At 38.7% G+C, this 14,246-nt stretch overlaps 2 protein-coding genes across 2 annotated transcripts; both read left to right on the forward strand.

Moving 5' to 3' along the window:
* The first annotated feature begins 850 nt into the window (after nucleotides 1-850).
* On the forward strand, nucleotides 851-3,370 carry LOC121863212 (adhesive plaque matrix protein-like). The gene is made up of 3 exons (XM_042361697.1): nucleotides 851-887; nucleotides 1,700-1,867; nucleotides 2,909-3,370. The coding sequence occupies exons 1-3, from the start codon at nucleotides 876-878 to the stop codon at nucleotides 3,221-3,223; spliced, it is 495 nt and encodes a 164-aa protein (XP_042217631.1). The 5' UTR covers nucleotides 851-875; the 3' UTR covers nucleotides 3,224-3,370.
* A 2,966-nt stretch (nucleotides 3,371-6,336) lies between these two features.
* On the forward strand, nucleotides 6,337-7,959 carry LOC121863200 (pro-resilin-like). Its single transcript, XM_042361684.1, has 3 exons — nucleotides 6,337-6,429; nucleotides 6,777-6,917; nucleotides 7,578-7,959. The coding sequence occupies exons 1-3, from the start codon at nucleotides 6,418-6,420 to the stop codon at nucleotides 7,818-7,820; spliced, it is 396 nt and encodes a 131-aa protein (XP_042217618.1). The 5' UTR covers nucleotides 6,337-6,417; the 3' UTR covers nucleotides 7,821-7,959.
* Nucleotides 7,960-14,246: the final 6,287 nt, after the last annotated feature.

Genomic DNA, 14,246 nt, shown 5'->3' on the forward strand with positions numbered 1-14,246 from the left:
TTTGAGTGTGGTAGTGGCGATGGGGAATGGGGGGGTGGTGAAAATACTAATGGCTAAGTAATGGGTTGACTGAGTGGGCAGGTGGCAGGTACTGAGTGGGCAGGTGGCAGGTACTGAGTGGTAGATGTGTCAGTGGGTAGATGGCGTTAAGTTCGGTAAATAAACATTACTGGCAAAGTGCTGGAGGGTGAGTGAGAGGGAGGAAAAATAACATGGGTATAGATGAACCTAATTCTCTTAAAAGTGTCTAATGTCCGTCCTGTGTATAAGTGAGTTGATTCCCTATATCACATTAAGTATTTTGTTTACACTATTAATATGAAATTTACATACAAATTCTAGACTTTATAAGAATCAATTTAAAGTTTACCCGAAGACTTAAACTATTAATAAAATACGAAGATGACTAATTCTCTGTATGAAAAAAAAATCGAGATTAAAAAAAAAGTCTAAAGATAACAGCAAGAGCAACAGCCCTTCATCTACAACGACGGTAAGTGTTGGAGGAAATCGGAGTGGTGGTAGGAGAGTGGAGGGGTCGTGACTGGTGGAGAAGGAGGAGGAGAAGGTGGAGTTGAAAGGCATGGGGGAGGGGATGTGTGGGAGGAAAGGGGGTGGGGAGGGAGGGGGGGGGTTGTGGGATTGGGATTTCAGAGGGCCGTGGGGAAGGGAGGTCGTGAGGTCAGGTGATGTGGTTACCATCACCTCTACTATGCCCCCGTGCTCTCCGCCTCACCTGGTTAGCCCCGCCCCTCCCCGCCCCTCCCCGCCCATGAACCTTGGCCGTGAGAGGGAAAGTGAGGTTTAGGAGTTATATATAAACGTGAGGCAGACCATTAGCCTCACACATCACCATCAACGTTGTCATAGCAGCCATGGCTTTCAAGGTACCGTACACACCTGCCTCCTACACCTGCCTCCTACACCTGCCTCCTACACCTGCCTCCTACACCTGCCTCCTACACCTGCCTCCTACACCTGCCTCCTACACCTGTCTCCTACGCTTATCTCCTACATCTGTCTCCTACACCTGCCTCCTACACCTGTCTCCTACACCTGCCTCCTACACCTGTCTCCTACACCTGTCTCCTACACCTACCTCCTACACCTACCTCCTACACCTGCCCCTTACACCTGCCCCCTACACATGTCTCTTCATTACAGCTGTGTCATGAATGTGCCGTAGTATGCTGAACTGTAGGGGTACAGTAGTAAGTGTAGTAGTAGTAGTGACTGTACCGCATTTTACTGTATCATCTACAGTAATGTTATGAATGTATTATGAGTTATTGTAATGGATGTGCTCTAGTGTGCTGTAATGCCTGTATTGTGATAACTGTACAGTGAAATTCTATGATGACTGTACTCTTACGTTACTCTAGTGAATGTAATCTGGGATACTGCAAGGTAAGTAAGTTTGTATTTTGTAATGAATGAACTACGGTTTACGATAGAGAAGAGAACGTTTCAATTGGAAGTGTAATGATTGAAGTTTGATGTAATGTGTAATGAATGAACAAATGGGTTGTCTAATGAATGAAAAATAGTTAGGTAATATAACAGATGCATACAAAAATTAGTATACTGTAAAGGTTGAATTATGGTGTGTTGTATTGCATGAGTTGGATAATACATCTGATTTATTATTATTATTATTATTATTATTAAAGCTCATTATTTTGTTTCTCTTTCTTGATAGTTCGTCGTGCTGGCCGGCCTGGCCCTTGGTGCCCTAGCTGACCGCGCCCCAGTCTACCCTTCATACTCCCCTCCTGCTGCCTCATACCCTGCCCCGCCCACTTATGCCCCACTACCACCAAAATACCCCGCCCCATCCCCATATGGCAAGGAGCCTGAATACCCCACTGTAAGTACCGTTTGTTTTAGCCAGATACTCACCTGTGATCTACATCTACAGTAACTATCATTTATTGGTCACAAAACACAAATATAATATAATATATCTAGTATTTCTGTAAAGCTATAAATTCTATTGAACCTCTTTAATATTTCTTTGTTAGTTTGTTTTTGGTTGGAGAAATAATATATTCGTCAGTATTATGAGTACATGCTTATCAACTGAAGGCAACAGGGGTTAAATTTCTCGATTATTTTTTTTAGTCCTTTGGCTAACTGAGTACAATGCCTTGAGTACAATGACTTAAGTGAAGTTTATGATTTTTTTTCTGTCATTTTCATGTGACCAAAAACACTCCTTTAGTTCTCAGAAAGGAATGACTAAAGTTTTGAGATGTTAACTTAGTCCAACATCTCCATAACGAATAACTTAAGTAATGTTTTCGTCAACTTTCTTCATTGTTTATATTGAGTCATCAGATTTGTCCTGCATATATCTTTGCTTCCTCATTGTTGACTGACACATAGTCGTGGGTAATCCCCGTCTACTTGTGATTGTGTTGCGTTCGAATTCCGCCATGGCTGTTGCAACACACACCTGGCTGGCTGACTGGTGGCTGGCTGGCTGGTGGCAGACAGAACTAGAGAAAGTTAGTTCAGCACGGAAAGGCGAATTGGATCAATGAACACTAAAGGAGATATTTATAGGATAGGGTCTATGTTTCCTTGAATTAATTTACCTTCACGCGCCTGTAAGAACTTAGTACTTGTTGGAGATAAATATCCATATTTATATCTGTTTATATCATGCGGTGCCCTGCTTTAGTCCTCACTGATCATATATTATAATTATTCTGAACAAGTTGGAGTATCAGCAACAACTTGTGGTGAGGAACTATAAAACTGCCTTCCATTGCCCAACAATTACGGTGTCCTCGCTGTGGTCAACAAGGTCTGGTCTCACTCACAAAGCCATTATCCCAGCCACTATGTTTATATTGTATGTCTATTTGGAACGATATGTCTTTCAAATACATTTTCACCCACCCAGGCCCCCCCTAAGTACGCCTACAACTACGATGTTGCCGACCACTACTCCGGCGCCAACTTCGCTGCTTCCGAGGCCCGCGACGGCTACAAGACCGAGGGCAGCTACACGGTGGACCTCCCCGACGGCCGAACACAGACCGTCACCTACGTGGACAACGGCGACGGTCTGGAGGCCGTGGTGACCTACGAGGGAGAGGCCCAGTACCCCGAATACAACCCTGCCCCAGCCTACAAGCCCGCCCCAGTCTACAAGCCCGCTCCCCCTGTTTACAAGCCAGCACCTAAGTACCCCCAGCCCCCCCAGTACCCCGCCTAAGTCATCACCCCGACTCTCAGCCGCTAACTGAGATGATACACCTCACACCTTCATCCCCCGTGAGATGAAGGACATAGTTTAAAGTGTCATCATATTTATTGTGCCATAGTCATATCAGGCTAATAATAAAACATGCATCTTCTGTAATTGTGGTTTATAGACCTACGTAAAGGGTATTAATGCTCTGGGTGTGTTGTGTGTTTAGTACCAGTGATCTGAATGTATATAAAGGATGGATATGGCTCGTGAAAATGTTTCTCCACAGACAAGAAAGAAGCAGCATTTACCCTTTTTGTCATTATTCATTAAGCTTACAAGAAACACTACAGGGTTTTATTTTTATTTTTTTGGAATTCATTCGTCTTAACCAATGCACCAAGTTAAAGAAAAATATCGTCTGTTCTTGTGTTCGCTGTTCTTATTCTTTGGTTATCTCGCTATAATTCTCTACATTGATTCCTTTTCCTGTTAAGATATCACACTGCACACTTTATTTTCATTACACAATTTCTATAATAATTTCTTACAAAACAAGTTAGTATCGGTGTCTTCTTTCTCACATGGTTATAGTCTAGTCTAGCGTCCCTCAACACACGGCAATCTGTGATCAAGTTTCCACCATACAGTTCTCTTATACTTGTCACATTAAAGAAGCTAAGTATGATCTGTAAATACCTTTTTCATCATCTTTATGTCTCTGGCCTGAGCGGGGATGTACGGTTTATCATTTATCCACAGCTTCTATTTTTATTTAATTCTTCTGTGCTAACAAAATATAGCCGCGAGTCCTCCATCACCCTGGTCTGAGTCTCACGAAATTCGGCTGCCTAGACCTTTCTCAAATACAGAGAAATAAACTTTTAATTTTGTATTTGTTTTAAGTTTAATCCAACACTACATAGATATATTTTGGCTCACAAGTTCTTCGCATTCTGATAAAACAAGATTACCTGTTGACGGCTTCTACACAAGAAGGTAAATCTTTTTATTTTTCTCATAAATTCATTTTACAAAGTTAGAAAATCATCTTCATTAGTAATTGACCGAATGTTCCTTTAACACGACTTTGAACAAGTACTTTGGGAACCTATCAAAGACAGATCTAAAAAAAAATTATGTTTTACATTAATTTGCAGAAGTCAAATGTTGCAACAGAAGTCAAATGTTGCAACAGAAGTCAAATGTGTTTTATAAGAGATTCCTTAATATTTTGGTCAATCAAGATCTTGGTTCACACAAATACATCTCGTTACATCCTGGAGAGACGATATAAACAAACTTGGAATTTGTCATTTTCCAGACTTTGCGGAATGAAACGTCACAAGAAAACGAGAAATTAAAGAGAGGTTGAGTCTACACCCTGGATATATTTGTACACACACACACACACACACACACACACACAGCTGAGAGCCAAATGTATTGATGGGTTCAGTTTGTATTATTTACGCTGACATACTGTACTCTGATCGGGAAGAGAGACACACTGTATTCAACTGAGATTGTCGGCAACACCAGTGCATGTTGGTGCCGCCAGAAAGATCATAGAGACCCACAAATATAAGGTAGGGTAAAGTATCTGGTAACGGTGTAAAAACCTCGCTTCCAAACGTACGATGACCTGTACTTGTCACTCAATTGAACCTTCTTTTCCTCTTCCTACCTCGTCTGGTCCCCCCTCTTATCGTTACATCATTACCAGATAAGTTGCCCTACCTTATAAGTGTTAAGTCTCTATGAGCTTATTTGCCCCGGTGTATGTGTTATTAATTCTCCAAAGGCTCTCAATTGTATAACTTATGACCTTTCACTATTTTTGATAATTATTGTTTTATTTACCACACATCATTATCCTCGTCTTTGTCTCTCACGTAGTTATTCTGTAAAACATTAATTTCCACCATTTGGTATTTTATGTGTGAGGTGGAGTTGCTGTCATTATTTTTTCTTAGTTTCTCTGTTGTTTTCTCTGAGGATATAATTGAGCCAAACTCCACAACAGCTGTGGTGAGAGATAATGTTTATTTTAATTGACTTGTAAATATGCTTTACCGTGTAACTGGATTCTTCTTTTAATGCACTTACTCTTATGTTGGGTAGATGAGGAAGAACAGATACATTTATAAACATTTAATACCATTATCATACATAACATACATCATACACAGCTAACACTATAAAACATACACATGTAAAATAAAAAATGAATACACTGGAGGTACACACTTTATTTATACTAAGACTGCTGAGTGGCATGTGTCTGTTACCTCTTAACCACGCTGTAAAAACATACGTATAAATTCAAGTAGCGAAATGTAACTTGAATAGGAAATAACTTTTTTTTTGTTGAAGTATTTTCTTCGATGAGAGAGAGAGAGAGAGAGAGAGAGAGTCGTGCACCGTCAAAGGTCTCAGTACACATATGGTTTACGGTAACCACTAGACCCTCTCACTCACTCTGAGGCTGAGGGAAGGTATGAGGAACAAGGAAGAGAGGCTGGAAGAATGATTAGAAGAATGACTGAAGGAGAGTAGAAGATAATAACCATAAAGAAAGAAGAAGACTGATAATTGTTGGGATGATCATAATAAATAGTTGGAAATATTAAAAGATGTGAAGAAAGAACAGAATGAATGACACAATAAAAAATAAATGAATAAATCAGAAAAAAATTAGTCCTGGTGAAGTTTGGGAAATATGAGTAAATGGTGTAAGAGATAGAAGAATTAAGTGTTAAATATTAGCCAAAAATCCAAACATTGACAGAGATAAATATTTACTACAATATTCAACTGGACTAAGCACCACCTCCCTTGATGCTTAGAATTATCAAGTTGTTATGAGCTGAAAGTGTAAGATTTCTATGTTCTTATGATAAACAGAGTCGTAAATGATATAAGGTTTTAATCTCAAGAATTAATTAAACACTATAAATTATCCCCGTGTGTGTGTGTGTGTTTGTCTGTCTCTGTGTGTTTAGGAAGTTAACACTGAGGAGTAATGAGAACTCAACAGTTGTGAATAATGAGGCACAGGTGTTGTTTTTTTTTATGCAAGAATCCAGCAGACGTGAGAGAGACGGAGAGTCTGGGAGGAAAGTGTGGAACTTGCCTTTTCCCTGCGGTGATAGAAAGTTGTTTCTTCTTCGTATAAATACAGCAAACACAACCTCTACCGTCATCAGTTACCTGCCATGTCGCTCAAGGTACACACACACACACACACACACACACACACACAACAATGCCATGAACAGGACTGGTAAAACGTTTATTGTTCAGACAAAACGAACAAACCAATCCTGACTAAATCTAACCTAACCAAATCTAACCTGAGGTAGTTTTGGTTAGGTTAGGTATAGTTGGTTTTATTATATTGACAAATCATTAGTGGTTCTCTTTAAACGAATTTTCCAAAAGTTTACATATTCCTACGGCCTCATCCTCTGTCTCTTGACTCCCTCACTTGGATATAATCAACTTTAATGAACTCTACATCGTACAGAACTTTGCAGCGAAGTGTTTGTTGATCAGAAGACTTTTCATGTTGCAGATTGCTGTCGTCGTTGCCTGTGTGGTCGTGGTTGTGTTGGGTGATCATCCACCTCCTCCTCCTCCAGTGTCCATCTACTCCGACCCTCCTCAGTACCACCCTCCTCCACGCTACCACGCCCCTGTTGAAACTTACCCTGACGTGAGTACTGATGCTTTCAAGTTTAATATATTATTTTTTCTTTTCCTCGGTTGATCGTTTTGTGCTGTACTGTGAGGGTATCTCCTGGCTACTGTCCAAAGTGTCAAATGTGGCAAATTTAACTCTTAGACATAGGGAAGTTGATGACTGTCTCGGTTCTTTCTCTCTCTGTGTCAGCATGAGGTCACAGTAACATTAGGTATATCACGTCATGAAGTATTAAATATGTAATATTATTCATTCAGTTTTTAAAAAGAAAAATCATACAATAATCCTTTGTATCATATTCTCAACGAGGAGAGAAAAGTTACAGCTGAGGAACCATGTACACTTCTTCCTCTCTCTTGTCCTAAATAACATTAAAGGATCATTTATTAACTTGTCTCCTTAGTATACTACAATAAACTCATATATCGTGAGGATGATTAATGAATTACTAACTCGAATTATTTAATTTACCAAAACGCCTTGGGTAGTGTGAAGGACCTTTGGCACAACTGACAGCCAGAGTTAAAGTGCCACCTGTGTGAGGATCCTGACCGGTTGTAGTAAGGACACGACGTTAAGTAGGGCAATATAGATGCATCACTGTGAAGGCCGCGTAATTACAGTATCTCGTCTGTGTAAAAGTTTCTTCTAACACTCCATCTCATCATTCAGGTCCCTCCCAAGTACACTTACAACTACGGCGTCGCTGATGGCTACTCCGGCGCCAACTACGGTCACTCCGAGAACCGCGACGGATACAAGACCGAGGGCAGCTACACGGTGGACCTCCCCGACGGCCGCCAGCAGACCGTTACCTATGTGGACAATGGCGACGGTCTGGAGGCCGTGGTGACCTACGAGGGTGAGGCCCAGTACCCCGAGCAACCTCCCTCTTACCCCAAACCCTATGCATAAGTTCACCTCGACTGCCGACTTTTTAATGCACATGTCCATTGTTGATCCTTACTGGCTTGAGGAAAATACGTTGTTTTAGCTTATTTGTTCGACACATCTTGTGTGCCATACTAGCATTTTCACTAAACGTTAAAATGTATATAGTTTCTTATTTTCCCAGCGTTTATATGAATCTTCTAAAGAAATCACCATTTTCAAAAGTTTGAAAAATATACAATAGGACAAAATTGTTGTTTTGTGCCGAGTGAACAGCAACACTGATATCAATGTTGGCCCAGTCGGTCCCTTTCAGCAGTTGACTCATTTGTTTCATTGCTGCTTCATTATGAAACACTTGGAACGAGTAAAAGAATTATGATAAGCTATATTGATAATATATAATTATTCCGTAGCATAAGATCGACAACGTTGTAAATCATCAGCGTATAATCCACTATTGTTTTGTTAAGAATATAGCTTTTAGGATGGTATGATCTCTGCCTCTTACAAATTTCAACAGTTAACCATGAAAGCAGATGACACGCTTCATTTTCTTTGAAGCTTTATATACTCCGGCTGACACGAACAAGGCTGTGAGGTAATTCCCTATTGTGTTGAGTCCTGTAAACATTAACAATTTTGTCTAAATACGTGAAAATTTTGTTTACACTCTCAGCATAAGTTGCTGGGAGTGTAATCTGCTTTCATGGTTAACTTTTCTTTATTTATGACGAAACGAATTATTTACTGGTGCTTGACATGCATACACACATACACGTATACATTCAGTGTGGAGAGAGAGAGAGAGTGAGGGAGAGAGAGAGAGAGAGTGTACAACATATGTCCAGTGTGTACATCAGCTGGTGGCTTTTATTAGTGGGTAACAGAACCATCACCAACACAACAGGTGACACAGCTCTCACTACCATTAGCGTTCACTTGGTCCCATTTTGTTTCATTTTGTTCATTAGAAAACGATATTGAATGTCTTAATGTATTTACAGGTGTAGATACAAGCTCGTGTACATAGGTGCGTGGACCAAGTACAGTTCACATTGTTCAGAATTGTTAGTCATAGAGGACTTCCTGGTATCATGCGGATGTTAAGTAAAGAATAAGTGAGAAATTAAAGTGTTAAGTGAGGAAACTTGGTAAAATCAACACTTCAGGGAGCTACATTTAGTAAAACAAACACACACACACACACACACACACACACACACACACACACTATTATGGAACCACCAACTACCTTAAACTATTGATGTATTTGTTGTAATTAATACCGTTTTATCACTCCTGATGGTTCACTGGTAATGTCCCCGCCTTCCGCTTGGTTATCAGCGGTTCGAGTCTCGGTGCTGGAAGTAATAATAATACAACAGCGGAAATTTGACTAACTTTTGATAATTATTTTTTTTATCCGGGTTCCATGTGAGGAAAACGTGACGCGGTTTCTAAATTATTCTATATGTCATTCAGTCGAAGTTATACTTAAAGGTGGTTGTTAGAAAGCTATTGTTGAATGTGGACATAACAACCATTGCTTCTTGTCACAGGAAGCGGAGGAAAATAAATTACGTAACTCAAAACAAACTAGTCCCTCAAACAAGCTCGTAAAATAGTTTCTTATATCGGTATTTAGCATATTGTACGAATAGTTTATATTTGATGAGACACTTTTGAGGTTATTAATGCGATATGAAGATAATGAAAGACTGAAATATGACGTTAGAAGCATATAGAACACACGCTTGACCAGTGTAGTTGACAACAGACTTCAGGGATTGAGGACGACCCGTGGTCCCTGATGTGACCGTGTGATTCCAGCCCCACTGCTCAGCGAGGGAGGGTGATTGCCGTGCTATTTTCATTTCCATCAGTGTTTAGACGGAACAACAGTGCCATGCCGTACCCCTGGTCTGGACTACATCAGAAGACAACTATTCAGAAACGTAAATCGTAGCAATGGTTTTTAATTAGACAAATTTAGATTTAGGCGCGAGATAGGTAAATATTGGTTTGGAAATATAGTGGATGAGTGGAACAAGTTACCAAATATCATCAATAACTCGAATACATTGGATAGCTTCAAACATAGGTTGGATGGATATATGAGCGATAGGGGTTGGGTGTAAACAGGACTGCCCAATATAGGTCAATAGGCCCGCTGCAGTTTCCTCCATTCTTATGTTCTTAATTCCGCCACCCTACTTGAGGAATTATTGCAACATCATCATGACTGTGTTTTATGTACTAGTATACGTCAGTTCCCTATCATTTGTTTACGTTTGCGTGCAGTCATTATCAACGTTCCAAGTAACTAGTTGCCTCACTTGATCATTTGAATCATATGAAGAGTAGGCCACCCCTGCTTACTGCATCTGATGATTTACTATTATAATGTGAGTTTGTGATTCATTTTTTTTCTATCCGCTAGCTAGTATAGGAACGCTTGTGGGGGTGGGTGGGGGGGGGGTGGGTGAATAATCTACGTCACAGTGTTCTTTGGTATAACGTTTACTTCAGTTATTACATCATTTTTGCCGACGTACCAGACGCATTTGTGCTTAAGTAGTAGTTACACTATTCCAAGTTGTCTGATTATTGCCCGTCTGTTTCTCGTTGTCTTTCTCTCATCGATTCATCCTCGAGTTATTCTTATTTTTATTTCTTGTTTATCTGGTTTTTCTATCGTTTTCATTGCTTCACTTTGAAAGTTTCCGGTCAGTTCCTTATTGGTGATTGTGGTGTTGGCTTTTCCTACACCGAATTGATTAGACTAGGCGGTCTATTACACCCACACACCCGGCACACAGTTGACGGGTGTGTGATGTTTGCTAACTGTTCACTGGTAGTTTAGGTCCTGGCTGTGTGAGTCCAACCTCCATTAAAGTAGTTTTGGCTCGACATCTGATTTGAGAGTAATTTTGATGCACAGATCGATACTAAACTTAGTCAATCAAGGCTGAAAATGTTAAAAGAACTACTGCATAGGTTTCACCATTGTGTTTTATTGATTAATGGATTGAACGTGGTAGGAGTAGCTCTGGAAGATTAGCAGTACTTATCTGTTTCACGTAGGTCCTAATGTATTGTTTGTTGTTGAATAAATTATGATTATAAATTGTCTGGGTGATTTACAGAGTGTTTGAAATATTTACAGTGAATTATTTACAAAGTTTACAGAATTGCTTAGTTATTTAGAAAGTGTATCGAGTTATTTAAGAGTTATTTACAGAGTGTACAGAGTTTTTTTTAGAGTTTTTCAATTATCAGTGTTTGAGAATATAACTTTATTACCGTGTCTGAAACTTTGTCTTGTTTTAAGGGTCAAATAATTTATCAAATTCATCATCTTGCCAGTTGTAAAAAAATATTCATAACTGTACATATATATTTTTTTTTAATTTTAAGGGGTGTAAATTTGAATTACCTTAAGAACTACTTACCTACAGTTACTTATATTAAAAAAAAAGTTTTATTCGGGAAATCAAACCACAAGAAAATTCAAAATCTATTGCTTATATGATACACAGTAATGAGCATACAATATATTGTATCTAATACATAGGTTGATGGCCATCTAGTGCGGAGTATCACATGGGCTCAACCTATAGCTCTCTCCGTCTGGCTGTCTGGGCACCTTTGTGGTTTGTTACAAGGAATGAGAGTTGTTCTCATGTGTAGTGGACAATGGGGTATGACTTTGTCTCTTCTTGATGATGATTGGTTAATAGTAGGCAAATGGGGTGATATTATTTGTCTTCAAGGTGATGATTGGTTAATAGTAGGCAAATGGGGTGATATTATTTGTCTTCTAGGTGATGATTGGTTAATAGTAGGCAAATGGGGTGATATTATTTGTCTTCAAGGTGATGATTGGTTAATAGTAGGCAAATGGGGTGATATTATTTGTCTTCTAGGTGATGATTGGTTAATAGTAGGCAAATGGGGTGATATTATTTGTCTTCAAGGTGATGATTGGTTTATAGTAGGCAAATGGGGTGATATTATTTGTCTTCTAGGTGATGATTGGTTAATAGTGGACAAATGGGGTGATATTATTTGTCTTCTAGGTGATGATTGGTTAATAGTAGGCAAATGAGGTGACATTGTTTGTCTTCTAGGTGATGATTGGTTAATAGTGGGTCATTGTTTGAGAGATTCTGTAGCTATTGATTGGTTCTACAGTAGTGATGGGGTGTTGTCGGTATAAAAATGGGGGTATGAGTTCATTTTCCCTTTTGGGTGGCGAGTAGCAGATGACAAGAGGTGGATCATGATAAATATAACAGTCAATAATGGCTCTCTTCCGCGTAGGCTGCGTCTGTATGGCGATCGATGCAATGTTGGGAGGGAATCACGTATGTGTTCACAGTTGGCAATTGACCAGAAACTCGGAGGTGGGCGGAACGAATGTACTATATTTTAAGTGTTAAATGAGTGACTGGGGACATCTGAGGGTTTATATTTATCTAACAATATTAACTTCAAGCAATTAGAGGTCATATAAGGTTTCAGTGGATTTTTATGACATTTATTCAATCCATTAAGATATGATCATTAATGTTTAGTTATTCCTTTACACTTTAATGTTACTCTGATTGTGACACGAAGTCCGAGAGTCACAAGACGGAGGAGGCTATAGCCCCTTGAGCGTTAACTATATCGCTAACCTGTAGTGACGAGGTTAACACTGGCAGACGATGGGTTAAGACAGCCTTAACAACTTGACACAGAGGAGTCGCGTTTTCACCACACACACAATGACTTCTTTTTATTGTGATTTAGAACAGAGGAGTAATGGGGGTGGCTGGCTGATCGTGTATAAACGTTAAATAAGTAATGTCGTTGGTCTAGTGTCCCTTATTACCAACACAGATTCATATTTTACTTAATTTCTTGAATGTAAAAGTAAAAATATAGTCTTATCGTTTTTAGTTTAGGTTATTCAAATAATTTATATATTTTTTGTTATTGTTTTGGTTTCGTAAGATTCCGATTATGATAAATACTTGAGAAAATGTGATCCTCGACACGTACAGGAGAGATACAAGTCGGTGTTAGTGTTAGGTTGACCATCACTTTACCCACAAGTTGTAAAACACACACACACACACACACACACACACACACACACACACACACACACATCCTTGATTTAGTTTCCTTGTGTAAAAATTGGTATGTGACATTGAGAATAGATGTTGTTGAACGTGACATACAAATGACTAAATATTCACAACAAAACTGGGATGAGCTCTAAGGCTGTCGTGCACCGAGAGGACTTCAGCTTGTGCAGATGAATACATACAAATATACTTACACAATGTTGTTATGAGTTACATTCATGAACTAGAGTCTACAGTAATGGGAAATAGGAGTGATCCTCATTCCATATGTACAGTATATACATACCAGTGTGTCATTCCACTGTCACCAACCTCATTACTATTCTCGAAATTTCGACTATAATGCAACAATATATTCTTAACACTAAGTAAACTCTATATTGTGGAGTAATAAAAAAGATATACCATAATATTGGTAAATGGTTGTGTGCATATATATGTATATAATATATATATAATGAAGGTTTAACGCACTTTCCCGAGTATGATGACGAAATGAACCACAGAGACCATATTGAGTCCAGAGCTGGAGTTATTTATGGCCTTTGTACAGCTGTATATATATATATACAGTATATATACAGTATATATATATATATATATATATATATATATATATATATATATATATATATATATATATATATATTTGAGGGGAACATCTTAAATGAGATTAAAATATTCAAAAAGCATAATTCAGAAAATGGAGAGATTACACACACATAGACCAGTGCCTCTAACGCTCTAGTCTCCTACTGTTGAACATTTTATTTTAAATCCATTGAGATCTTTAATTGAGCCATAAAGTGTTTGTCCCTAATCACAGATTATTCATAAAGGCTGATACTGCTTCTCATATATATAACGTAAAGACTCGCCAAAAGCTGTACGTTTGTATACGATGCTTCTTAAATAATAATAATGTTAGAAGAAGGAGAAGACGACGACAAATAAAGAACAAATTCTTCCTTTATGAAGACGTTGAGACCTTGAGATAAAGAACATGAAAAAGTGGCTAAAATTTATTTGATTCTTACCGAGAAGTTACAGCGTCTTGGAGCCACTTAGTGTCTACTCCAGAGGTCAAAGTTTTTGTTTTATAAATATTATTATCCGAGGGAGAGGGAAGGGGGGGGGGACTCTTACCACCTATACTGTGTATTGTCTATGAGATTCCACCAAGAAATGAAGATAATAATGACAGTTTACATAATGGTTATAATCGTATACATAACAAAGAGTTATTTGTCAAGCTTCTTCAGGAATATTGTTAAACTAGTACTGGAGATTTTATAAAGACTGTACCCTGAAA

This window comes from Homarus americanus, unplaced genomic scaffold (assembly GCF_018991925.1).
Source record: "Homarus americanus isolate GMGI-L3 unplaced genomic scaffold, GMGI_Hamer_2.0 scaffold7329, whole genome shotgun sequence".
NCBI classification, from domain to species: domain Eukaryota; kingdom Metazoa; phylum Arthropoda; class Malacostraca; order Decapoda; family Nephropidae; genus Homarus; species Homarus americanus.

Excerpts from the sequence above, each read along its gene's own strand:
- LOC121863212 (XM_042361697.1), top strand. Across the intron at positions 1,868-2,908 it reads AGGAGCCTGAATACCCCACT|GCCCCCCCTAAGTACGCCTA; the intron begins GTAAGTACCGTT and ends TCACCCACCCAG.
- LOC121863200 (XM_042361684.1), top strand. Across the intron at positions 6,918-7,577 it reads CTGTTGAAACTTACCCTGAC|GTCCCTCCCAAGTACACTTA; the intron begins GTGAGTACTGAT and ends CTCATCATTCAG.